This window comes from Arvicanthis niloticus, chromosome 3 (assembly GCF_011762505.2).
Source record: "Arvicanthis niloticus isolate mArvNil1 chromosome 3, mArvNil1.pat.X, whole genome shotgun sequence".
Taxonomy (NCBI): Eukaryota; Metazoa; Chordata; class Mammalia; order Rodentia; family Muridae; genus Arvicanthis; species Arvicanthis niloticus.
The window spans coordinates 134,474,858-134,502,030 of NC_047660.1; the positions used below are offsets into that span (position 1 = coordinate 134,474,858).

At 36.9% G+C, this 27,173-nt stretch overlaps 1 protein-coding gene across 1 annotated transcript; it reads right to left on the reverse strand.

Moving 5' to 3' along the window:
* LOC117706220 (uncharacterized) lies at positions 1 to 27,025 on the reverse strand. The gene is made up of 9 exons (XM_034499108.2): positions 25,616 to 27,025; positions 23,568 to 23,643; positions 20,614 to 20,663; positions 19,987 to 20,039; positions 17,906 to 17,963; positions 13,243 to 13,316; positions 13,080 to 13,102; positions 6,546 to 6,565; positions 1 to 401 (listed from the first exon to the last, which is right to left on the reverse strand). The coding sequence occupies exons 1-9, from the start codon at positions 25,661 to 25,663 to the stop codon at positions 360 to 362; spliced, it is 444 nt and encodes a 147-aa protein (XP_034354999.1). The 5' UTR covers positions 25,664 to 27,025; the 3' UTR covers positions 1 to 359.
* Positions 27,026 to 27,173: the final 148 nt, after the last annotated feature.

The window sequence follows — 27,173 nt, forward strand, 5'->3', positions numbered from 1 at the left end:
GAAATTCAATAATTTAATAATAAATTATCAACAATCATTCATCTCAAGCATGACAAAATAATGAAATGTTGTGAAGATCATAAATGTAACTTACATAAATGTTTTTTAAAAACACTTTTACACTTATATTAAAATCATGTTAAAATGTTCTGATCAAAAAAGCAATTCCATCCTGTTCTAGTATATAGTAAACATGGATGACTGTTTTTATTTATAAATTATAGCAGTGACATTATAAGTACAAACCAATGTCAATGGAAAAATTAAATAATTGATTATAATGAGAAGATGAAATGTTGAAATTGGATCTTCTCTTTACTTTTAACATAGAAAATCTGGAGAGAAGATGCAGAAGTGAATCATAGGAGTCCAAAACGTTCCAGGCGCCTTCTCTTCTTTTCCTATAGTTAAGACATTGGTGATGTTAGTTTTTGGGAAAAAAAAGAGTGTGACAAGACATTAATAGAGTCCATGTTAGTTATGACCATGCTGACATAAGCAAAAAATAAAGTCTTTAAAAGTTTTACTTATGCATAATTATACAAAACATTCTAATTCCAACAGTAGCTGTTGCACAGAAGATATTTTTGAGACAGTGGTTCATGTTACCCAAGCTAGCCTTAAACTTACTATATATATAGCCGAGAATAACCTTGAACTTCTGGTCCTTCTATCTCTTCCTCCTTAGTGTTGGAATGACAAGCATGAGCAACCACACTAGGTTGATGTAGTGCTGAGGACTGAGCCTAGGGCCCACACCTCCTAGGACAACACTTGTTTCTATAGAGCTGCATCCCGTCTTGAAGTTTAGATAAAATGTATTGTTGCCACAGCTCTACAAGTTCTTCTGAAGACAGTCATAGCCAATGCACTCTCTTACTTTGCTGTCTAAGTGGGTACTGGGGATTGAACCCAGGGCCTTGTGCATACTAGGCATGCACACTCTACCACTGAGCTTCACTTCTAGCCCTGATGCTTATATTTTGAAAAGAAATATGAGTATTTTTAACATGGAAAAATCAAGAACAAGTATTGACTGTTTTGAGACAGCTTTGTTATGTAGCCTAGATGACCTGGCATTCACTATGCAGCCCCAGATGGCCTGTGTCCTACCTTAGCTGTCAAAGTACTGAGATTATAGGTGTGTAGTGCTATTCTTGGAAAATGATTAACTGCCTGAATGCAGTTGATAATCACGCATAGCATCACTCATTATGTGACCTTAGAAATACACCATAGATAATGTGCATTGTCTGATGCATGAATTAAAATAGTATATAACACAAAATTCTATGGTCAAAACTTCAGACTTCAGAAACCCCTTTAAATCCACAAACTTAATGATGATAAGTCGTATTTATCCAATATACCTTAATTTTGTAATTTGTTACAACCCTTCATTAGAATGTTTATCAATTTAAAAAAAAAAATGTTTGTGTCCACCTCTTTGGGATTTCTATCCTAGCCCTGACTGCCACCCACCATTTTCCAGAGATGCTTGAGCGATACAACTTGGTACAATAGAAACTGCTGTCCTTCCCCCTGCCCCTCCCATTCCCCTCTCCCTGCCCCTCCCATTCCCCTCTCCCTGCCCCTCCCTACCCCTCTCAGTGTCATCCTCCAGACTATCAACTCAAACCTCTCCCCATCACCTGCTGCAATTTTAAGCTCTGTAGTGGCTCCATGCAGCTGGTTACGAACCTCTATTCCATTCCTCTTTGCTTTCTTCTGGATTTTCATCCAGCCCTGCCCACCCTGCGCTTAGGTTCTTGGAGCCAAAAGGTCATATCAAATGACATAAGCCACACTTAAACTCCAAAAGTCTAAGTATCACAATAAAAAACTCAAAAAACACAAAACTAAACTAAAACCAACTAAGACAGCATGCTGTTCCCCCAAGCCACCAAGTCCATAGTTTGTCTCTAATAAGAACAACAAGATAAAGAGTTCAAGAGAACAATTATAAACCAATTGAAAGAGGTCAGAGAACTCAAAAGGGACATGAATAAACACTTTAACAAACTTAAAAAAGAGAAGAATAAATTCCTGGTTGAACCCCCTCAAAACACAAACATTTTCGTGAAATAATGTGGACAATCTGATGTGAGCTGGCTGGTGTGTCAACTAGAAGCAAATTAGAGTCATCAGAGAGGAAGGAGCTTCAGCTGAGGAAATGCCTTTATAGGATCCAGCTGTTTGGACATGGTTTGTCTACATAGCCTTGGCTGTCCTGGAACTCACTCTGTAGACCAAGCTAGCCTCGAACTCAGAGATCCGTCTGCCTCTGCCTCCCAAATGCTTGAATTAAAAGTGTGTGCCACCATTGCCCAGCCTTAAGGCATTTTCTTACTTAGTGACCAGTGGGGGGGCATCGCTGGCATGGTGAGCCTGGGTTCTATATGAAATCAGGCAGAATAAGCCACTAAACAGTACCCCTCCATGGCTTCTGTATCAGCTTCTGCCTCCAGGTTCCTGCCCTGCTTAAGTTCCTGCCTTCACTGCCTTTGATGATAAATTGTTGATGAAATTATGAGCAAAATAAACACTTTCTCCCCACCACTAAGTTCTTTTTTGTCATCATGTTTCATCACAGCAATAGTAACCACAACTAAGACAATATTAAAAAATAATTCAATAAAGAGATAGAAATACTAAAGAAAACAGAAATGAAGATGATGAGGAATTCAGAAAGCCTAATGAAGAGCTCAGCGGTAAGGCTCACTAACAGATCATAGAGAAGACAGAGTAATAGGACTTGACCAAAGGATAGAGGAAGTTAATCAAAGAATATAAGAAAAATTTAAAAACACGTGAACAGAACATTAAGGATGTTAGAGACATCACGAAGGGTTCAAGTCTATGAACTGTGGGCATAGAAGGATTCCAAGCCAAAGGCACATAAAATATTTTCAATAAAACCATGGAGGAAAATTTCCCAAATAATATGGACATTCTAATTCATATGAAAGAATACCAGACAGACAGAATAGAACCACATACTATGTTACAGCTAAGACACACAGCTTACAAAGAAACAAAAAGTGCTAACATAGATTACCTTACCTAAAAAAACTATCTTTCATAACTGAAGGACAAAGGAAGTCATTCTACAGTCCAAATATGAATAATATCAAATATGTTGGGGATAATCCTAAACAACAAACTGAAAGACTTGTATGATAAAAACTTTGAGACACTGAAGAAAGGAACTGAAGAAAATATCAGAAGATGAAAAGATCTCCCATCCTCTGATGTGCATATGTGTTAGAAATGAGTCCATAGTGGTTTCTACCTCCTACTCACTTGGTCCAATCAGAGTAATGCTATCAATACAGTGCACCAACGTGACATTTTGTGGAAGAGACAGCTAATCAAGATCCCTTCTAAATTAAGACACAGGGTTGAAGAGTTAATATATCTTTGAGGTAAAACTGTAAAGGTATACTGTTAGCCTTGCCAACTGAAAGCAAATTTTTTCTGGTGATCCTTATGAAAAAGTACCAAGAAAAAGGTGTTTGCTAGATCAGTATTTGCATACCATTTACCAGGAGATGTGTTAATCTGCTCAAGTAAGAACACCACATCTGGTACAGCTGTAGTAATCAGGGTCATTATCTGATTGAAGTTTTGATAGTCAACTGACAGTCAAATGACATACTCCATGATCCATATGTCTTCTGCACTGTTAAAGGATGTGATGGGAACCATGACCCCTGCATCCTTCAAGTCCTTCATGGTGCCATTAATTTCTGCAGTTTCTCCAGGAATGCTGTAGTGGTTTTGATTCACTGTTTTCCTTGGTAGAGGCAATTCTAAAGGCTTCCCTTTAGCCTTTCCTAACATAATAACCTTCATTCCACACGGTTACATGTCAGCAAACCAATGTAAGCCTTTTGTAAGCTCCTGAATATATGTATCCAAATTATCCATTCTGGGACTGGGGAAATAAGCACAGGATGAGTCCAGGGATTCACTGGACCTACTGTAAGTCGGACTTCAGCTAAAACTCTATTAATCACCTGACCTCCATAAGTCCCTACTTTAACTGAAGGGCCACAAAACTTCTTGGGCTCTTCTAGAATCAGCATCAATTCAGAATAAGAATGCAACAGAAGCCAGAAACTCAATTTCCCCACAGTGCACAGTTACCCTTGTAAAACGTGTAGGTCTCTCTAATAAAAAGACTGGAGAAATGCCATAGTAAAAAATTCATGTATTTTATCAAGGTCCTTCCTCAGGGGAACCTGGCCATCCCTTCGGGGTGGTTTGAATAGTATGGCCTCCATAGATTCCTGTGTTTTAATATTTGGCTCACAGGGAGTGGCAACACTAGGGGGAGTGGCCTTGCAGTAGGTGTTGCCTTGTTGGAGGAAGGTCATCATTGTATAGCTGGGCTTGAGGTCTCATATATATGCTCAAGTATGTTCAGGGTGGCACACAGTGTCTCCAGCAGCCTGTGGATGACGATGTAGAACTCTCAGCTCCTCCAGCACAATGTCTGCCTGGACACTACCGTGCTTCTCACAATGATGATAATGGACTACACCTCTGAAACTGTAAGCCAGCCCCAATTAAATTTTTCCTTTATACGAGTTGCCCTGGTCATGGTATCTCTTCACAGCAATGAAAACCTTAACTAGGACACCTTCATTCAAGGGGTTCTGGGTCTGCAAACTGTCTCAAGTCTGGAAATTTATTCATAAGCCAAGATTCCCTTTTGCCATGACTTTGTGTAGACTTTCTTTGATTTGTTTGAGACTTTTTCTGCTTATATAGATGAAAGGAAAAGTCAGTAGGCTTTTTATCTACTTCATGCCTGCAAACACAATGATTTATTAGCCAGTACCAAAGGTCCATCCATGGCACGAATTCACTTGGCCTGTACTGACCATTACAGGTTGGGCCATTATGAACATTACTTTGTCCACACTGCCCATTACAATAACTGGGATAACCTTGCTTTTTGGGGATTCATTGGTGCCACCTGGCCTCGGCTACCACAGGACTCAATTAAACCCACTGCATTTAATTCATCCAACCAAGCTGCCACATTTCCAACCATAAGGTCTGGCACAAGAAAAGAGTGACAACAAATCTCTTCAAATGTGGTGGTGCCCCTCTCACCATTTTGTGTCTTGCAGGATTAGAGAAGGGCATGTCTCTGGCCCTTCCCACTAGGATTAGGTTGTACACACTGAACCTACTCTGTCATTGCAACCTGAGCCTTATAAGCTAAGGAACATCAGGTGTTTCCAACCACTTTTCAGTAGGTCGTCTTTTGGTAAATGTTTTAGCCAGCCTTTTAAACAAACTTTTGACACCTTGTTTTAAACCTATGTGAGATGCCATATTAAACATAGGATCTGCACTCAGAGAGCCTATATTGATAAACACAGTCTGACCCAGTTTTATGTTCCTACCACCATGATCCTTCGCTCTAAAATCCATTCCCACATATATCTCCCAGACTTCTGTTTGAATGGATTAGCAAAATCATAAAGCTCTTTGCTAGTATGCCACACCTCCTCGTGGACTATACTTTGTACTGCCCCTCTAGTAGCCTGCTTTACCTTAAGTCTGATTATAGGGCTAGAGGGACAATAGTATGTCCTTCCTGGTATTTCTTTCAGAGAAAGTCACTGTTGGTTTAGCTGACAATGAAGGAGTAATTTTTTCAGTCAAAGGTAAAAAAAAAAAAAAGTCAGTATTCCAAGAGCAATTATCAATAACTAGAGAAAAATACTAGTGTAGAAAGCAATTAAAAATAATTGAAATTGACCTCTGGCTTTCATATGGAAGCCTCATACATGCATGCATATCATAAGACACACATGAGTCCATGCACATATTCATGAACATATATGAACATATAAAATGTGCACACTTAACGACACAAAGAATTTTATGATATTATGGATCCAACAGCAAAAAAAAAAAAAAAAAAAAAAAACCAAATACAAGACATAATAGAATTTCATTCTGATACAAGGCTCAACTTTTATCTTTAGTTACTGTTACATGACTTTCAAAACCATGCATCCTGTACCCAAAGGTTTCCTTTTGGAAAGAAGATGCTAAAACCATAAAATGATTTTATGTAAATTTAGCTTTTTTTTCACTTCTACGTGTGTATAAATTTAGTCATTTTATATGAATTAACTTAACTCTTATAATTTAATTTAGTTGCCAATCTTTATAATTACAAAGGTAAATTACTTGGCTCATCAATTACAAGTGATAAATTACTGAATTAACAAAATTTATTTTATAAAGTTCTATTCAGAATATGTGAGAATATAGAAATTTTTAAAGACAGAAAGTTAATCTAATCATAAACCCAGCAAAATATAGATTTTTATTATATTTACTCTTCCTTACACAAATAATTTTTACAACCTAAAAAAGTAAAAAGAAGTCATATTTTTCTACTGTAAATATATCACTATGAAATCAGTAGCTATTTATTAAAGGCATAGAGAAAACAGAGTAATACTCATTAATAAAAATAACAATTAAAATTTTGTACATTAAATATTATGGCTTACCATATCAGCATTTTCTTTGCCTAAAATACAAAAATTCATAAATCTTAAAACAAAAAACATGAAAAAATCTATAGTCAAAAGAATTTGTTAAGGTATACACAACATAAAATGATGTAAACTAATTACCAAAAAACATAAACATGAAAAGAGGTAGAAGTGTAGTTACACAAACATAGTTCAGTTTTGGCCCCTTAAAACAGACTGTTACAGTAGGCAGCCGGTGGCAATGGAAAGCGGTGTAGTTTGGTGTCTATCACACTTCTGAGATCTAATGAAGGAGGTAGATAAGTGGCAATGTCACAGCACTAAATACCTACATTTTTAAAAATGGAAAGTTCTTATATTTGTATCTTAATGGCCCACCTAAAAGCTCTAGAACAAAAAGAAGAAATAATGCCCCAAATGAGTAGATGGCAGGAAATGGTCAAAGTCAGGGTTGAAATTTAAAAAACACAACAAAAAAACCCCAGCAAAAATCATACATAGAATTAATGAAACAAAGAGCTGGTTTTTTGATAAAAATCAGGAAGACTGACAAATCCTTAGCCAAATTAACTAAAAGGCAGAAGATCCAAATTAACAAAATTAGAGACCAAAAGGGGTGACAAAACAGACACTAAGGAGATCTAGAAAATCATAAGAACATATTTTAAAACGCTGTACTCCAACAAACTGGAAAATCTAACAGAAATGCATAATTTTCCTGAAACATAAAACTGACCACAGTTAATTCAAGATAATATCTGCAATTTAAACAAACCTAACCCCTAGTGAAATGAAGAGCTGATTAAAAGTCTCCCTACAAGTGGCTAAAGAGATGTTAGTGGCTAGTCAGTGGTTAAGAGCAGTAACTGCTCTTCCCGAAGTCCTGAGTTCAATTCCCAGCAATCACATAGTGGCTCACAACCATCTGTAATGGAATCTGATGCCCTCTTCTGGTGTGTCTGAAGACAGCTGCAATGTACTCATAAATAAAATAAGTAAGTCTTCTAAAAAAATGTCTCCCTACAAAAAAATGCCCAGGGCCAGATGGTTTTAGCACACAATTCTACCAGACTTTCAAAGATGAATTAATACCTCTACTTCTCAAATTATTCCATAAAATTGAAACAGAAGAAACATTATCTTATTCTTTTTACAAGACCATACTCACCCTGATACTCAAACCACATGAAAACACAAAAAAGAAAGAGGATCACAGACTAATTTTGCTTATGAATATTAATATAAAAATTCTCAATAAAATACTTGCAAACTGAATCCAGGAACACATCAAAAAGATCATTCACCATAATCAAGTAGGTTTCATCTCAGAGATACAAAGATAGTTCAATATATATAAATTGGTAAGTGAAATCTTCCACCTGAACAGACTGAAAGGTAAAAGCACATGATCATGCATAAAAGCCCTTAGACAAAAATCAAATACTCCTTATAATAAAAGCCCTTGAAAGACTAGTGATACAAGAACATATCTCAACATAATAAAGGTGATTTACATTAATCCCATGGCCAACATCAACATAAATGAAGAGACACCCAAAGCATTTTCATTAAAACCAGGAACAAGACAAAGTTATCCACTCGTATAAATTCAATATAGTACTTGAAGTCTTAACTTCAAGAACAATAAGACAACGGAAGGAGATCAAGGGTATAGAAAGGGAAGAAGTCAAAGTATCTTTTCTTGCAGATGATGTGATAGTATACATGATCGATCCTAAAAATTCCACCAGGAAACTCATACCTGATAAGCACTTTCAGAAAAGTAGCTGATGCAAAATTAATACACAAAAATCAATATACTTCTTATTTATAAGTGACAAATGAACTAAGAGAAATCAGGGAAACAATACCTTTGACAATATCCTCATAAAACATAAAATATTTTGGGTTAATTCTGACCAAGCAAGTGAAAGAATTATATGATAAAAAAAACTGTAAGACACTGAAAAAACAAATTGAGGAAGATATAAAAAGATGGAAAAGATTTCCCATGCTTGTGGAACAGTAGAATTAATATAGTAAAATGGCTAGTCTACCAAAAACAATCTACAGATTCAATGTGATTCCCATCAAAATGGCAACACAATTCTTTCCATACCTTGAAAGGATAATTTTCAGCTTCATATGGAAACACACACACGCATGCACACACACCAAGATGGATAAGCAACTCTGAATAGTAAAAGAACTGCTGGAGGTAACACCATCCCCAACCTCAAAATATACTACAGAGCTATAGTAACAAAACCAGTATGGCACTAGCATAATACAGAAACATTTATCAGTGGCATCAAACTGAAAACACAGATATAAATCCACACACCTATGGACACATGGTTTTTAAATAAAGAAGCCAGAAATACACAAATACACATGGTGCTGGTCAACTGGATGGCTGCATGTAGAAGAATGAATGTGTGTGTGTGTGTGTGTGTGTTCCAACCTGCATAAAACTCACCTCCAAACAGATTGAAGACCTCAACATAAGGCCAGATATACTCAATCTGATAGAAGAGAAAGTAAGGAATAATCTTGAACTCATTGGCACAGAAAAAGGCTTTCTACACAGAAAACCAATAGCATGGGACAATTAATACATGGGACATCATGAAACTGAAAAGTTTCTGTATGGCAAAGGACACCATCATCTGGACAAAGTGGGAAAACACTTCTAAGTACATATCTGATAGAGGACTAATATCTAAAATATATAAAGAACTCAAGGTACTTCAAGGAAACAACCTAATTGAAATTGGTTACAGATCTAAACTGAGTATTCTCAAAAGAGTAAACAAAGATGGCTGAAAGGCACTTAAAGAAATGTTTGACATCCTTAGCCATCAGGGAAATTAATTTAAAACTACTTTGGGGGGCTGGAGAGATGGCTCTTAGAGAAGTCCTGAGTCAATTTCCAGCAACCATATGGTGCCTCACATCCATCTGTAATGGGATCTGATGCCCTCTTCTGGCACACAGGTGTACATACAGATAGAGCACTCATATATACATTAAATAAATAAATAAATAAATAAATAAATAAATAAGTAAATCTTTTAAACTACTTTGAGTTTTTATCTTACCCCAGTCAGAATTCTAACTTTTATATATAAAAAATAACTACAAAATACTGTTTACTTTCCATAAGCTACATACAAAATCAGTCTTGTAACTTGACCATCTAAAGGAAGTTTTCCAGGCAGTATATCATCTTCATTTATGATACAGAATGCACTAACAACTTGAATTCACTTAATGCTTGCACCTAGTAGTAGAATTCAACAGTCAATTGGCCCTAAGCATGACAATAATGTTGATTACTGTTCACAACCCTTAAAACATAATAAGAAACACTTAACACAATTGATAAGAAAAAATTCTTGCTTTGTTCTAAGAACCACAGCTCTGGCTATAAATCACTGTATAATATTTTAAAAATATATATATACCTAACTATAATGGTTAGGAGTTTGATTTCTAAATGTATTTAAGTTAAATACATTAAAAATAATAATCTTTCTGTGCTGAATTCAACCTCTCTAGTTAGTCAGTCTGCCACATACGTCTCCCAGGTCTATCCCAGTGAGTCTCCCGACCCTTTTCATACACTTTCTTTTCAGCACACCAGATCTAGTAAAGGTCCAATATTTAGTGGCCCCCACCTATGCTGACCACCTAAACCAGAGCCACTTCAATCTCCATGCTTCTTCCAGGACTCTCTTCACTTATATGCCAAAATTCTAGGCTTTCCCACCATACATCCAACCTTTCTACATTGCCAGATCTACACCACTACACTTCAGGCTTGGACAAAGAGGAACATTCTATATACCAGCTCAGTCCAACCACAATCCTCAACATGGCCACATATCCACATACTCTCTGCCCATACATGATTTATCTTCATCATATTTAGAACTAACAAAAGATGTCCACATGCCCAGGGTTCATTGCAAAAATATCAAGAATATGAAAGATCAAGGCAGTATCTTTTCTCCAAAACTTATCCATCCTGTGGAGATGTTTCCAATGAGAATGACCTAGATAAACACAGAATTTAAAAGAACAATCATACACTTCATCAAAGATTCAAGGAATTAAATGAAGATAAACAGAAACAGCTCCATAAATTTTTTTTTAAAAATAACTTAAGGAAAATAAATGCCTGTGTGATGTCCAAGAAAACTCAGATGATGGAAATGACAAAAAACAATCCAGGATGTGAGAACAGAATTCAATAGAGAGATAAAAACATTGAAGAGGACTCACACTGAAATAATGATGAAACTGAAAATCCAACAACTCACCTAGAAAACTCAAAGGAAAGTCTTACAAGTAGAAGACTCTATGCACTTCAAACACAGGGCCCAGAAGTCCCTAAGCAGAAACTGACCTGAAAGCCTCCTCCTAGAGGATGCCTGCTAGGATGCCTGTGAACCACAATAATGACCTAAATGTCAAGACAATCAATCCTAGGGGTACAATAATGGTATATGTATCTTGGCAGTAACCAACAACAATCTATGATGTTTTGAGGATCTCTTGAACAGCTCTGATGAGCAGAACTAAAAGAGGACTTTTCCAGTTGAGGCTCTTAGAAGGAGCATTGTCAGCCAAGATGAAAAAATTTAATTGACAGAATATATGCATATTTATGCATAGTTACATGCACTATAGTTTTTAAGGTAGAGAGATAATGCTAGGATCCATTATTGCTTTTTAGGCATCCTTATCTTTTTGCCTTCCTCTCTTTAATAGGATTTAAGAATCACTCATCAAGAGGGAAATCATGCCTAGGATTGGAAATATAGACAACTATTCAGCACTAGTAAAGTCACAGATATTGGAGTAGAACCTATACCCACCAATTTGCTAAACTAGAATAACATTTAACTAATTCTAACTATTTATCCTTATACCTACAGCCAAGTTTAGTCCTCACTCCTCATAAAGAAAACGTGTTTTCTCAATAGAAAAGGCAGGGCAAAAAGTCTACAAGACCCAGAGAATCAGGGAGTTAGCTGTGAGACTATGTCTCCTAGTAATGTCAAAAGCTACCCTAAAAACTATTCCAAATTTAACTGCCTAATTATGAGCTGACCAAGGAAGACACTAATAGGATGTCAAAATGGACAATGGACTATTTCCTAAATAGCTAACCTTACATCCAGAGATAAGTGTAGTTCTCACTCTTCACCAAGGAAACAGAAAAGACTACAAAATAAAAACACATCCACTCCAAAGGCAGAAATGTGAAGTCCAATCTCAATGGATATTCGTACAAAACATTGCTTGTACCTAAGGGCCAGGGAACATTCTTGAGGAGGGTTGGGAAGACTACAAAGGCAGGATCAGGGAGTTTACTATCAGAGTATCTCCTACTACTTTCAGAAGCCCATAATGTCTCATCAACATGACTGTCCAAGTGTGGGCTGTCCAAGACAGGAACAACAGACATGCTGACATGGGCATGGAGCCACAGGCCTCTTCCCTACATTAAGAACTACAGGCAACCAAGGAATGCTAAAAGTGAAAGACATCCTATTGCTCAGGGAAGGGCACACAACTGGTTCTCCAATAAATGGTCAGGCCTGAAAACACACACACACACACACACACACACACACCACAAAAACTTAGCACATTACATTTACGACTATATACTATATGCATGGAATAACAACAGCAATAATAACATGAAAAAAGAGACTATAAATTTGAAAGAAAGAGGAAGGTTTGAAGGGAGGGAAGGGAAGGGAAAAATATTGTAATCATACAGTCCTGAAATTATAATTACAAAAATTAAGTAAAAGTAAAAAGATCTTCTTGCTTTAACCTCATAATAAAGGTATCATTGAAAGCAAAAGATGTACAATATAAAATGATAGTGTTAATATTTTCCATGTTTCTTTTATTATAAGTTAATTATTCTATAATATTAAAAATTAAACCTAATAACATATAATACTTAAAAGTCTTTATATCTTTTAAAACAAACAATTTGAAAATGTACAGTTAGGAGTCTAGGATCTTACCCAAATTTTACATTGTTCTTTCCCAATTTCTCTAGGTTTTGCCAGTGTGTTCTTTCCTTATATTGAAAACACTCCAAAAACGTATCTTAAATCTGTTCTCTAATATCTACCCTATTAATTCACATTAATTCCTTTCTTGCTTATCTCATAATAACTAATCAAAATCTTTCTCCTTAGCTTGTTCGTCATCTTTTAAATAATTATTAATCTTTATTTTTATTTATTGCACTTTAACAGTGAAAATACAGAAAGAATATATGCGCCAAGATATATGATAAAATAAAGAACCCTTTACTGCCTAGTGGCTCAATTCAAACAAAAAGATTCAATAGTGAAAAATAAAAAGAGCCGAGTTGTACCCTGATGTTTTGCTCACGGTTCTGCTCTGGCTGGCCTAGAGCAGAGCAGGTTCGGAGACTTATCATTACTGATGTACTGATACCTTACACATGCTTATTGGCACTCACGCAATACTCGAAACAGTGGCAGAACATACCAGGTGACAAAGGCAGTCCAAAGCTTTAAGGGGAAATAAAGAGAAAAGTTGTATGAGAAATTTCTAATTGTGCAACAATAACAAATATTTCAAATTGTGCATTAAAAAAATTCAAGGCCTTTTAGTTTAAAAAAAAAAAAAAAAAAAAAAAAGCAGGAATTACCAAGAAGCCCCTGGTGATTTTCTGAATTCTTTACTTGTATTTATACCAAACTTCTTAATTCTCATATTAAATCTCTGAAAGAATATAAATAAAAAAATTGTATAAGTTTAAGAAACTATGACAGTAGAAGCAAAAAACAACAAAGCAAAACCAAACAAAACAAAACCCCCAAACTAGAGACTGTCTCCAATAATAATTCTCAGGGAAAATAAGAGATGGGATAATCAAGAACAATGCCTGGCTTCACAAAACTGCACAACTCAGCCAGAGAAATAAGCAAGGACACATGAAAGTGTCAAACATAAAGACAAATATACTTCATGGGTATCACAGAAACAGAAATGATGAAACCTTGCCCTACCACAGTGGTTCTCAACCTGTGGGTCACAACTCCTTCAGCAAACCTCTACTTTCAAAAATATTTACATTATGATTCATAATAGTAGTAAAATCACAGTTATGCAGTAGCAATGAAAATAATTTTATGGTTGGGGGTTCCCAACACAAAATGATGAACTGCATTAAAGGGTCACAGCACTAGGAGGGTTAAAGACCACTGTCCAGCAGATCTAAAAAACTATTGGATAGCAAAAACCATGGTTCAAAAAAGAAAAAAAAAAGAGAGAGAGATTAACTCACCAATGATAATTGTGAAGCAGTTAACAGTAAGAACTCACTGATTGATGCATGCCATAGGCTTACCATGGTGCTAAATATTTGATGCATTTCTTCTTATTTACATTTTAATATTGGTATTTAATATTTTCAATAAACTTATGAGTTTATCATCTTCATTTTTCAAAGAAGCAACTCAATGCTATTAAGTTTTATCAAATCTACATAATGAAAGGCTATGTTTAAATATTGACTCTAATCTATACTTACTTAAAAAACACAGAATACTTAATACAATGTTAATTTATGAGTATCATTCAGGCTCACAGAAAAACGTCCAACCATACATAAATTGTATAAGGGTAGGAATTTTGATGGTTTTAACTTAAGTGTAGAGTTAACTTAAAGTGGAACATGTCAAGGTGAGAGAGAAATTTAGATAATGATTTTAGGATAACAGATTATAAAGGGAGAGGCAAAGAGGGTGATGTGCAAAAGGGAATTTCACATGAAAGGAAAATCCAACACAGAAGAAGGCCAGAAAAGACAGTAGTCAAATAAAGGCATATGTGTGCATATACTTGCACACACACACACACACACACACACACACACACACACACACACACACACTACATACCCACACATACATACTCACACACACTATACACATACAGACACACACACTCACTCACATACTCTCATACACACATATACCCACTCATACACACATACATACCCATTCCGATCATAGAATAAAATATTTCAAAATTATTACATAAATGCGGTTGGAATGAATTTCCAAAGAACCTCAAAGACATCATATATCAACAGAGTGGGTGATACAAACCCTTTTATTATTCCATAAGATGCCCGTTACTTCAATGCAGTGGTCTAGGAAACATGAACTAGTATTTTCCAAGAAATCTATATAAACACCATATAAAAGGTAAGAGGAAAGAAAATGAGGAAGACGCTGACAAGGAAGCACTTGGTAAACTGCTGACTGCACCAGTGATGTCACTGTGCCCCTCTCAAACAGCAGCGTGCTGTTAGGCCAAAATGAGAACCAGCTTGTAGATCCAAAGTGGAGGTGTAACAGACAGAGCAAAAAGCTGAACAAAAGGCCTGTTTACTAGACTGATACATTTCTAAGAACTATGACAGAGGCTAAATCTACTTTTTCCCCCTATATTAAAAATATCAGCCAGGCAAGGTGATGTGCCCCAACTATCCCAAGATTCCAGAATCTGAGGCAGAGGTATCATGTAGGTAAGCTTGAGCTACAGGAAAGACTCTGTCTCACGCCCGACCCCCAAGTTATGTTGGAAAACAGAACAAATAAAATCAGCACAAAGATGACACAGATGCATTATAAAATTCTTAAAGTAAGAATCTGCAAGTGAAACCTGGCATGGGCAGCTCAGCCTTCTTAAACTTCTTGAATATGAATTGTATACATGTGTCCCAGTTTCCTTCTAAAACTCAATCCATGGTATTGTTTGGAGTCAGGGTGGTCTTCATGTATGTGGGTACCTGAGCCACTGACTCAGGGCCTAGTTGACAGGAATACATATGGTTGGAGAACTTCAAGAGAAGTTCTAATTCTTTATAGCTTGGGGCAGTTAAAAAAGAGTATGAGCCTAGCTCAGAGACTTGTGGATTTGGTCACAGAGCACTCCATAGAGCAACTATCACAAATGCAGTTGTGAACTTCCTAGTTTCTAAGTGCTTTTGATGTTTACTTTGTACTACACAGTACTGTGTTAACTTAGAATAGCATAATGGCTAATTTGACCACCTTGCTGTTACAAATGCCAAAAAAGCTGATAGAACAAAATGGATTTGACCAATGCAATGTTGTTGCATCATTTCAATCTCATAAAATGTACTATTTATACAGCATAGTAAAACAAAGAGCAGCAAAGCAAGGTCTGCCTGCACACATCCCTTTCATACCTCTCCCTGTGCTCAGTTTGTCCCTTAAACTATAGGTGTTTGCTAGGGTGATATTCTTAGCATTCTGAACTTCAAGTACCTCTTTTGACCTGCTCTGTAAATAACTCACCCAAACTCAAGGCTTCATTTACATTTTTCCTAGTATCTATTTTCAGCTCTATCCTCTGTGATGTCACAGATACATATAACCAAGTAGATATCTAAATATGCATGGAAAACTAGGCATTTTAGGTGAAAAACACCTTCAAAATTTGAGTATTCAAGCTGGTAGAGGACCAAATAAAACCACCTTCCACCAGCACAAAAGAAAGAAAGACACATGTATGTGCGCGTGTATGTGCGCGCATGTGCACACACACACACACACACACACACACACACACACACACACACACCTATCAAATTACAGAAAAGAGAAGAACACAGAGAGAAACAGACCCAGCAATATAGAAAGCAAAAGAAAGGGGGAGCAAGTATATAATGTCACACACACAGACAAATTAGATTTTAAATTAAGAGATTATTAGACTTAATGTAAATGTAAAAATCTATTTGTATACCTAAAACATGAGAAAACATTGAGGGTTAAATAGACACGACCAAATACAATAAAGTAGAAACTCTGTCTAGCTGTGTTAATATCAAGTGAAGTAAATTTAAGGACAAAGCTTGTTTTTAGTGCTAAGGAATGATGCTGCATAAGAAAATCACAGGATACGATTCTAAACTTACAGGCATCTAACAACAGCATCAAATACACCCAGCAGTTTCACAGAATTACAAGCACTATCATAAAGTACTACCTTCTTTAGTACCAGACAGATTACATGAAAGAACAAAGAATTGGCATGCTTGTGTTCAAGCACAGTTAGATAGGGAGCGTGCACACTCAGCACTCAGCATCTAATGCACCTGTCAAGCACACTTAAGACATTTATTTACAAATAAAAACTATAGCAACTGAAAACATTGTTAACTGTGGGATAGACAACCAGCCTGAAGGAATCAGTTAGGAATGTGGAAGTTCACAGAAGGAATGATCTCCGCAATAGTAAATATCGGGGTTAACTGAGAACTATCATCTCTATCTCTATCTCTATCTCTATCTCTATCTCTATCTCTATCTCTATCTCTATCTCTAATCTATCATCATCATCTATACCTATACCTAATCTATATCTATCTATGTATATATACAGAGTAGAAAAATATATGTACACACACATAAATCTACATAATAACAATATGAACAATGGGTGGAAGGATAGTTTGATGACAGATTGCTTCACTGGCATGCACAAGGCTTGGGTTCAATCACCAGAACCGTAAATAAATAAATTAAAGTGCATGTAATTTTATTGTGGCTAGTGAGATATTTTACCTGACCTGCTTTTACGTAAGAGTAAAAATATAGTCAGGAAGCTATATTTCATGTCAGCTGAGGATAGCCATTAACCCAAGGCACAGTGGGAGACAGTACAGTAAAATAATACGAAGGAGAGGGAGGTGGTTAGCTATGCATTTCTTTCCTTTTTAAAAGGAAAACCTGCAAGAAACAGATTTTGCGCAAATGTCGGTTAAGAATGAGTACCACGGGTGGTCAGAGGGTGTGGTCCTGAGACTGCAGTTCTGATAAGCTCACATGCTATGTACAGGCTATCCTTCGGTTTAAAGACAATATAGAAATACCAGCTATACCTTTGTGCTGAGCACAAATACCTTGTATTTTCTGTATGTCTACAATACTTCATATATAAAAATGAAGCTCAGAAGACTTGCCAGCAGCCACACATGGGCTAAGTCACTTGTAATTACAGAATGATGCATATATCCATGTATGTGTGCATGTGTGTGTACATATGTAAATATATAAACAGAGAGATATGGAGAGACAGAGGGAGAGGCTGCTTTTGTTATGACACATAAAATAGTATTTAGAAATATATACACACACATATAAGTGAGGCGCCCATGAAAACTCTCACATCGATAGTATTTCTGAAAGAACATTTTAGTAGTGATTAATAACATTTTACATTTTCTACCTCCAAGTTTCTAACATTTGACACGCTACTTAATTAAGCCCAACCTCTTCATCTGTCATTGATGCAATACTCCTCAGGGACACTTTATGAGATGTTCTTACACTATAAAAAATGAAAAGTAACATTAATTCAGATGACATTTAGAATAATAACAATTCAGATTAACATTTTGAGTATTGTAAGCAAATGACACCATAAAAAAGAAAACAAACTGTCTTGTAAATAAATATTGCTGAGGGTTTGGGCAATTTATACTAGGTAACTAATCAATACATCCATTCATCAAAGAATATAGAATCTGGGAGGCCAGGACTTTGTGGTGGTTTTTGAGTTATATTTGCCAAAACCTATAATATCTCCTGGAACATAACAGCAAAACCAAATAATTATTTCTGAAATGAATAAACAGATAAGGAAAATGTTATTTAGTGACTTGAATATGCCAGGATGTTATATGGCATATAAGAAAACAATCCAAAATTGCCATTTCCCTGCAGGGCATCAACACTCAGTGAGCAAGAAAGACACATAAAATTATTTTACATACTATATTACATTTAACAAATATTGATGTTACTGCAAATCTAGGTATTTTAGATGGTAGAAAAAAGTGATAAGGCAATAGATATGCTTAGAGGAACTATATGTAAATAAATGTGTAATAGAATGATGCAAAATTAAATTAGATAGTATGGATGATAAAGTATGTGCAAGATTCTATGAAAACCTACCAAACAGGTGCCCAGATTGTCCAGGAAGTCCTTAGAAATTTCCAAGAATGAATATGAATTCTGGGTCTAGTGGTGCAAAAATCTGCTGGCTGGCTTTGGGCTAAGGTAGTATACAACAAGCAAAATTAGGTAGGGGAAACTCTGAGATAAATATGTTACCAGGGAAATTGGGGTAAAAACACTTTTATGAGTTTGGAGCCAAGAAAGCTGCACCTTGTGTAGCAGAAGTTAGCAAGAAGCTGGATAGAGGGCATGAAGGGATGGATGGGGGAAGCCCAGGGTGCAAGGGAAAGGCAGTGAAGGCTTTGGCCAGTATCCACAAGGAAAAATCAGAAAGACAGAGAGGAAAGAAAGACACGTTGGAAGGTGGGGCCCAAGGCTAATCAGGAGGCCTGAATCCATTGTCAACTGCCTCCATACTTATTAGTTATTGCCTAGCTATCTAGCATATTCTAAAAGAGACATGGGAAAGAAAAAGGGTTATTTGGAAAAATTAGAGAAATTTAGTGTGCCAAGATTCAAGCACAGGAGGGAGAAAAAGTGTTGGAAACGAGGCTAAAACGCACACCGAAGCTCAAGGACTTATAGACCATAAGAAAATTTCCTATTACAATTAAGGACTATCAGCAAGACAGTAAATGCTAGTGACAGTCTTCAGATTTATTTTTAAAAATCTATGTATTTGAAAGCTACAGCAGTGTGTTCCAAAGCTGGACAAGGATGAGAAGAATTGAGAAGAAAAAGGTAAGAAAAATTTACCAAATGTTTGAAATTCTTTGAAATAGACCTTTACAATGTTGTTTTATCTATTTTACTTGAAGATTATAATTGCACTGAAATATCCATACCCCAAAGCCCACCTTATAGAATAAATGTGTGTGTGTGTGTGACCACATACAGGTCTCTCAGTGATTTAAAGTCAACTGTAATGCATCATGAGTATTCTTATATCTAACTATGAAGCTGGAATATCATCCTGCAACACTACATGAGTAACATTCCAAAACTAAACAAATGCTGCACTTAGGCGTACAGTGGCAGACTCCACATCTAAAAAAAACTGCTTTACTTTTTCAATGGAAACTTCCCCTGAAAACGAGATGACCAGAGAGAGAAGCTGTGAACTAACAGTCACTGAGCAGCATGGGTTGAGCATTCTTCTAGTCTCTGCCTTTCATCTCATATTCTTTTATACACCGTAAAGCAAATATTATCTCCACAGAGGCACAGCTAGTAATGGATAAGACTGAAAGCGAGTCCCAAGGCTGTCCACCTCTGAGGCCTGCAGACTTGCAGCAGACCCTATCACTGACTCTGGAATGCCAGGAGCTACTGTATTTGTTGTGTATTTGACAAAAGTTATAGATTTTGCAGAAGGTATGCATCTCACTGACTTATTGTGTGCTTCTTTGGAACCATCTTCATTCAGAGCTTCAGTTTCTTCCTCCTTCAGAGAAGAGAGACACACAGTGTGAAGGTCAGTCAGCAGCACAGGGCAGGAAGCACCTTCTTCCCAAAAAAATAATATAACTGCAACTTGCATGAAACCCAGGCATTAGAAGGTTAAGCTGGCAAGCCAATTCCTTTAAAAAACTCAGCTCTCATACACATTCATGTATGTTTTCTCTTTTAAGACTTATTGTATTGATTATTTGTATTGACAGAGAACACGTCTGATTTGTTCTACTTTGACCCTTAACCTTAATCAAATAGCTATAGATCAGGAGAAAAGAAACAAGACCTCAAAATATCTGGATGAAACCCTGAAGAAAGTACAAGGAAAAGCGATGGCACAGAGGATGATAACAAAATGTACACTTTGCTTCAGACAAATATCAGAATCAGGACAAATTTATACAAACACCAAGCATCCAAGTATAACAGAATGTCAACATTCTTGTTAAATGGAGCCATTGTAATCCTAACGTCACTGACACATGTTATTGGCAGGTGTCAGAACAAGAAAATGGACAGGCTTTTAAAAACTTTAATAGAATTCTAATTTAGAAATATGTTTATACCTCAAACATGTCAGATTCTTCTTCCAGTTCTTCTAAGGAGGCTTCTTCTTCTATGTTGAAAAATATAATGAACACGAGACAGCTAAAGCATATACAGTAACAAGTGGGGTTTCAGCAGACCTCCCTCCCCAGCCTCAGTCAGTTCATGCTACAACCATGGCTCAGGAAGTGGAAAGTTTTGGCTTCACACCCAAGTCTACTCATGTTCAATTCCAAATGGATCTGGAATCTTACTTCCTGTGAATGTCTTCCCGAAGGGCACGGGGAGCCAGAGAAGCACAGAAGGGAAGAGAGGAGGCGGAGGGCCGTCACCCAACGCCAACATCTACAGACCGCCTTCTGGTTGGGTTTCTGTCAATTCAGAGACACAGGTAAAGTCACAAACTTTGTGACTTTAACTCAAATACCCAATGACTGCAAAGCACCTGTGTGAGGACACAGACATGACAGCAGTGGTGATGAAGGAAAAGCAACAGGATTTTTTGCCCAGAGTGTCTGACACCAGGTGAAGAGCCAGTACAGAATACTGTGAGGGGCAATGGGAAAAAGAAAAAAGAAAAGTTTTCTGGCAACCCAATTCGAAACTCGTTTCCCTCCACCCTTGCTTTTTCTAGAGCTCCCATTTTCCCACTCAGATTTTCAACTTTTTTTTTCTGGATTTTGCTGTCTTTCGTTGCCTTTGCTATTGAATCTGAGTATTTCCAACTATATCAACTGGGTGTTTTTTGTTTTGTTTTGTTTTGTTTTGTTTTGTTTGTGTGTGTGTGTGTTCTGGTTTTTGTTAGTTTTGAGACAAAGCCTCTCTACTTAGCCGAGGCTGTCCTGGAACTCACTACATAGATCAGGCTGGCCTCAAACTCACAGAAATCTGCCTGCCTCTGTCTCGAGTGCTAAGATTAAAGATGTGCAACATCATTCATGATTATGTTACTGGTTTTTATATAATTTTACTTGTTCACTAATTGCAACCCACTGCATAGATTTATTTAAAAAAATAGTCTTCAAGCCACCTTTTCTTTCAAAGTTTATTTCTCTTTCATTCATTTTATTCTTCCAATTGACCTGAATTCAGTATTGAAATATCTTAATATCTAGTACTTAATAATAGTTTGCATTTTAATCTAAATTCCCTAAATTTCAATTGGCACTTCTTGGTCAAGAGAATGTTTAAATATGTCTTTAAACTTTTAGATATGATTGATAAATACAGGAAAAGCATAAATATTTTTGACAATTGAAATCATCATCATAATCATCATTTTTCTTGCTGCTGGAGAACTAATTGAGATCTTACACATTCTAGGTAAAAGTGCCTACCTTGGAGCTGCACTCTGAGCATGCTTGAAATGAAGTATGAGAGGCAATTTTAGACACTTAAAATTTTCCCATTAAAAGGTTATTTTACACATAAAATATTAACATATTACAATATACTGTATAATATATGTCTTATGATGTTATATGGGTGTATCTTATGCATACTATCTCCACAGTATGGTCTTATTAATATATTATTTAAATTAACAGTGCTAATGTAATAATGATACTCATAGATCATAATATGACATATTATATGACGTTATACAATAACAATTAAAAGTAAGCACAGAGAAAAACTAAAGATAAAAGCAAAGTCACACAAATAAAATGTAATTGTTAAATATGGACATAATAAAGAAAGACTAGATAACACAATCTGAGAGGAAACAGATCTGAAATTGATAAGAAAATGTCCAGTACCTACTCAATGAGTTTAGTGAATTTCAAGACTTTAGTTGAGGATAAAAACGTTGATATAAACTCACCACCATAAACAGGTTAAATAGAAAAAAAAACCACCTACTTTGGCTGTTTCATGAAAGGCAATTTGAGAAGTATAACTAAAATATTTCACATTAGGAAGAGACTAAAATATACTTCATGCACAGTAATAATGTCTTTTTAATTGTATTAATATCCCACCCACAATGACATTCAGAGAGATTAAATTGAAAAGACAAATCAGGGCTCATGAGATAGCTCAGTGTGTAGGCAATTTGTAAATCTAACTTTTAGTATATATTTGTATTTCAATGCATCTATGTTTTATTTAAAAAACTTAATAGTTCATTACGCAAACCTAATTACACCAAGTGTGAACTCTCAAGAGCAACAACAACATCAATGTGGGCATGTGACAGAGTGTGTACAATCACACCCTATCCCAGAGCTCCTCAGTGAGGGACATGCTCAGTGATTTATGTGTACATTAAAGTTTGAGAGGTAAATTGTTATCTCCAGAAACTTAGAAAAGCCCTTTTTAGCACCGAGGGTGGAGCACTATGCATTTTGTTTGTTTTTAAGGGGAAAGTAGCCAGGTGATGGAGATGAAATGAGACTGATCCAGTAGAATCTCTGATAATATAAAAGTTATGTGTATGTGTTAAGGAGAGCATGTTGGTAATCTCACCTAGCCCCTGGGATGCTGAAGCAAGATTGTGGACTAGCTTGTGTTACATAGACTGTAGGGCAGGAAAGAGAAAGAGGGAGGGGGAGAGGGAGGCAGAGTCAGAGGCAGAGGCAGAGACAGAGGCAGAGACAGAGGCTGTTTATGAAGAGAAAAATCCTGTTTATTATCACTATGTGATAAAGTGTATCACCTACAATACTACATGTTTTTATATGACCCCAAAAAGCTAAATCAAAATACAAGAAAAAGGTGAAAAGAACTTTAATGTAGGTCATAAACACCTTACAAATGTTTGATGATTTTTATGTAGAAACAGAAATTTGCTATGGTATTATAGAAAGAACTTGAGGTATACTTTGGAGGCAGCCCGTGTTTTTTTTTTTCTGTTTGTTTGTTTTTGTTTAAATAACTGGAATTCAATATCTGTAGATGAAATGAAAGCAAGTTTAATATAAAACATGTTCTTAAGTTTTAAATACATGTAAATTCACCTAAGCAAACGTACCATTTTCTTCCAAAAATATGTTCAGTCCATTCACAATTTCTTGCCTGTTTCTTAACTTGCCATTCATCTCTATGATCTAAATTAGAAAACAATTAAAACATCTAACAGAAAGTGCTTAAAAATCAGGTAAGTCTAGCTTTAATGATCAATTGGAATGCCAGTTATTGGTATTAAGCATCTCCATATAAATGCTACCCACAAAATTGTATTTGCATGTTCAACTCCCTTATTATTAAAGAACTGCTGCACTTAGGTTGGCGTCCTGAAGACTTCAGTATCACCTGGGAAATTGTCATAAGTGACATTTTGGTACTACACCCAAGCCATCCCTCAATCTGAAATTCTGGATATATGCCTAACAATCGGTTTCAACAAGCCCATCATGTAATGAGTCCAATTTTGATAAGTATTGGTACAACATTTTAAAGTTCCAGGAAAAACTCAAATCAAGTAAACAGAAAAGAACCTTAGAGTGGTTCTGTAAGAGTCCAGGTTTGATGCTGGCTCATTAGCATTTCTGAATAGAGAAGGTTTTATACTACACACACACACACACAGACACACACACGTACAGTGTAATAAGAACCCACCCAGGGTCTAACACTCACTAGATAAGTGCCCTACCATTGAGTTGTATCTCCAGCTGCATAACTCTGTTTTAAAAATTTTGAGACAAGAGTCTTGCTAATTTGCCCAGGATGGCCTTGAACTTACTTGTACCCATCCAGGCCTTGACTTTTCAATCTTGCCTCATCCTCTTGAGTAACTGGGGTTACAGGTCTGGTAACCCACCTCCAACTTTTCATTACTCGTGCAAATGAACATAGAGAGCTGTCGACAGTCTCAAGTATGTTCATTTGGCTCTGCAGGAAAAGTTACTGTTTCCTTTTAATACCTTTCTCCGTTTCACTAATAATAGCATCAACAGGAGAAATGGTGTGCACTGTAATTAGTGTGCACTTGAGTCACTTAATCACCTGCGCCTTTGTTTTCTTTGGGTCCAGCTGACTGGGTAGTCTCACGAAGCCTATTGGTGGCTATGACGTCATGGATACTGTCTTTCCTTGGGTATCTAATTACTTATTTTTGGAGGGGATGAGCACGATGGGGACTAAATCCGGAGACTTGATCATTTGCTCACGCTAGGCAGGTGCTTTGGGGCAGAGCTCCGTCCAGCATGCCACCGGGGGTCTGGTTGTGTCTCACAGGCATTTGTTCGCAGTCAGAACTGTCAGGTTAACCTATTTTGTATGTGTAAACCCTAATCTGATTTTAAGGGCACTCACTTCCCTCTCCCATCTTTCATGAGGCTTGGAGAGATCTTGAAAAAATATGGTGAAAATAAATAGGGAAAAACATTTTCTTGACCCTTTTAGTTAAGAAATTTTGCTGTAGAGATGTGGGTTCCAGTAACTGCAACCTAAGCCACAAAATTTGTATAAAATCACAACTAAATAATCAAGGAAGCCATGTGGTGGCAGCGCACTCCTTTAATACCAGCTTTTAATCCCAGCATTCGGGAGGCAGAACAGGTGAATCTGAGTTTGAGGCCAAAGCTTGGTATACAGAGAAAGTTCCAGGACAGCCAAGTTAGACAGAGAAACCAAAAACAAGCAAGGGGTAGCGTTGGGGGCTTTAAATAATCAAAAAAACCCAAAACAAAACAAAACCACCCCCCAAAAAAGAAAAACAAAAAACAAAAAACCAAGAATTTGTTCATCTAGGTTGGATCCAATACTTCAACTATGTAAATATCCTAAAATGCAATAGACCTGCCTACAACTCTCCTGGCTTCTTTGGCAAAATATTTGTACAAAAGGGACCGGTAGGCCTCACATCCAGAAGGCCTCCATGTGGGTGTGAGCGCCATGACGACCCTTATAAACACATTTGGCTACCAACAGTGCTTTGGGAAAATGACATTTAAAAGTCTTCCCTTTCTCAAGCTCACTGAGCCCTAGAGAAGTGAGTAATTTAGGACCTTTCTCTCCGGATATTTCTAACCCGTCTTTAACATCCTGCTCTGTCTCCCAAACCCCAGCCGTTACCTCCATCCGGGGAGCCAGAGCCTCTCCGTTGCTGCCAGCTCCAGCCATGTTGTACAGGGCGCGTGGGTGTTGCTGGGATTGAGGGGGGAGGGGTCTCGTGGGTTGGGGAACCTGGAGCTCTTGGAAGGTAGGCTACAGCCAACAAGAGCCAGGAGCCCATAACAAAACTTGGCTGACCTCACCACAACCCATTCTCATGAGAAAAGCAGGCAGCTCCGATACCCTGCTGCTCTAAAGGCATCAGAGATGTTGTGGACCCGCATTCATCTGCTCTAGAAGCATTTGTCAAAGTGGTATCAAGGAATGTCTTATCAAATACTTGTACTTTGTGGACCCTAAGGCCCCTTAAGACCCATTTTTTTTTTTCACGGTAAGTCATCTGTTAAGAATACTCAGTCTTGTAATTAGTGTTGATAGTATCTGCAAACCCAAACTGATGCTCAGATGAGAAATACAAAAATGAGTTTCTCTGCTCAAGAGACCACTGTGGTAGGTAGGGCCAATCTGATTTACTGAGAAAATGAATACACATTTGTTGTTGTTCAGGGGTGGTGTGATGTATTTATAATTTCTTCTGTTTCTTGGTGACCTGTTACCCCTCACTTTGTCCAATTGAAGAGGATTAACTAGTCCTGGAAGATGGCTCTAAGGTAAGCGTACTTTCTATGCAAGAAATTGAGTTCTGACCCCCAGCTTCCTTGCCTCAACACACACAACATGGAGAGAAAACCTGGGTTGGCAGTGTGAGCCTGTAAACTCAGCAATGGCCAGACAGCCTGGCAGAAAACCAGTGAGATCAGTGCTCAGTGAGAGACCCTGTCAGAAGAGACCAATGAAGAGAGCAATACCACACAAGAGTGCCCTCATCTACCTGCCTCTGCATGTAGGCAAACATGTACATAACACACACACACACACACACACACACACACACACACAAAGATGCCTCAAATTTACAAAGTTAAGAGGTGTGTGTGTGTGTGGTAGCAATATTTGCATCACAGGAAAAATAAACTTTATTGGGGAATCAGGATGAGCAACAGGAACAGCTCTAGGTATCCTAGTTTTTACACAAAGATTAAGAGTTTATAGATAACCCATGAGAACTATAGGCAGTGTGTGGAGACACCATATCCACTCCCACATATCTTACTTTAGACAACAAATGCATGTGTTACACACATTGTATTCCAGTTTTTGATAAGGTACTGGAACTCTGAACTGGTTTGTGAAGGAATATGTGGGAGAAAAAGATATTGTAATCTAATTTTTCTGTTAAAAATGTTTATTTTTCTCTTGCATATTCTTTGACAGTAAAGCTAAAAAGTTATCATGTTGGAGAGCCAGCCATATCTTATTTTGTCATATTCTCATTTCCCACTGCCCCATCCTACTTTAGAGCAGGACTGAAAAGTCCTCGTTCGAATGCCAGGTAAGGCTGTTTTGAGGGGTAAAATCTAAACAGGTGCTTTAATAGATCAAGCACCCAAGAACACATCTAATTTCTACCATGGAGCCTACGACCTACAATTAGTGTGAAGGTTGAACATAAAAACAA

Coding starts and splice junctions, on each gene's coding strand:
- LOC117706220 (XM_034499108.2), bottom strand. CDS start 25,663: ATGGCTGGAGCTGGCAGCAACGGAGAGGCTCTGGCTCCCCGGATGGAG. Junction 13,103..13,242: donor AAATCACCAGGGGCTTCTTG/GTAATTCCTGCT, acceptor TTCCCCTTAAAG/CTTTGGACTGCCTTTGTCAC. Junction 402..6,545: donor GCAAAGAAAATGCTGATATG/GTAAGCCATAAT, acceptor TCTTAACTATAG/GAAAAGAAGAGAAGGCGCCT.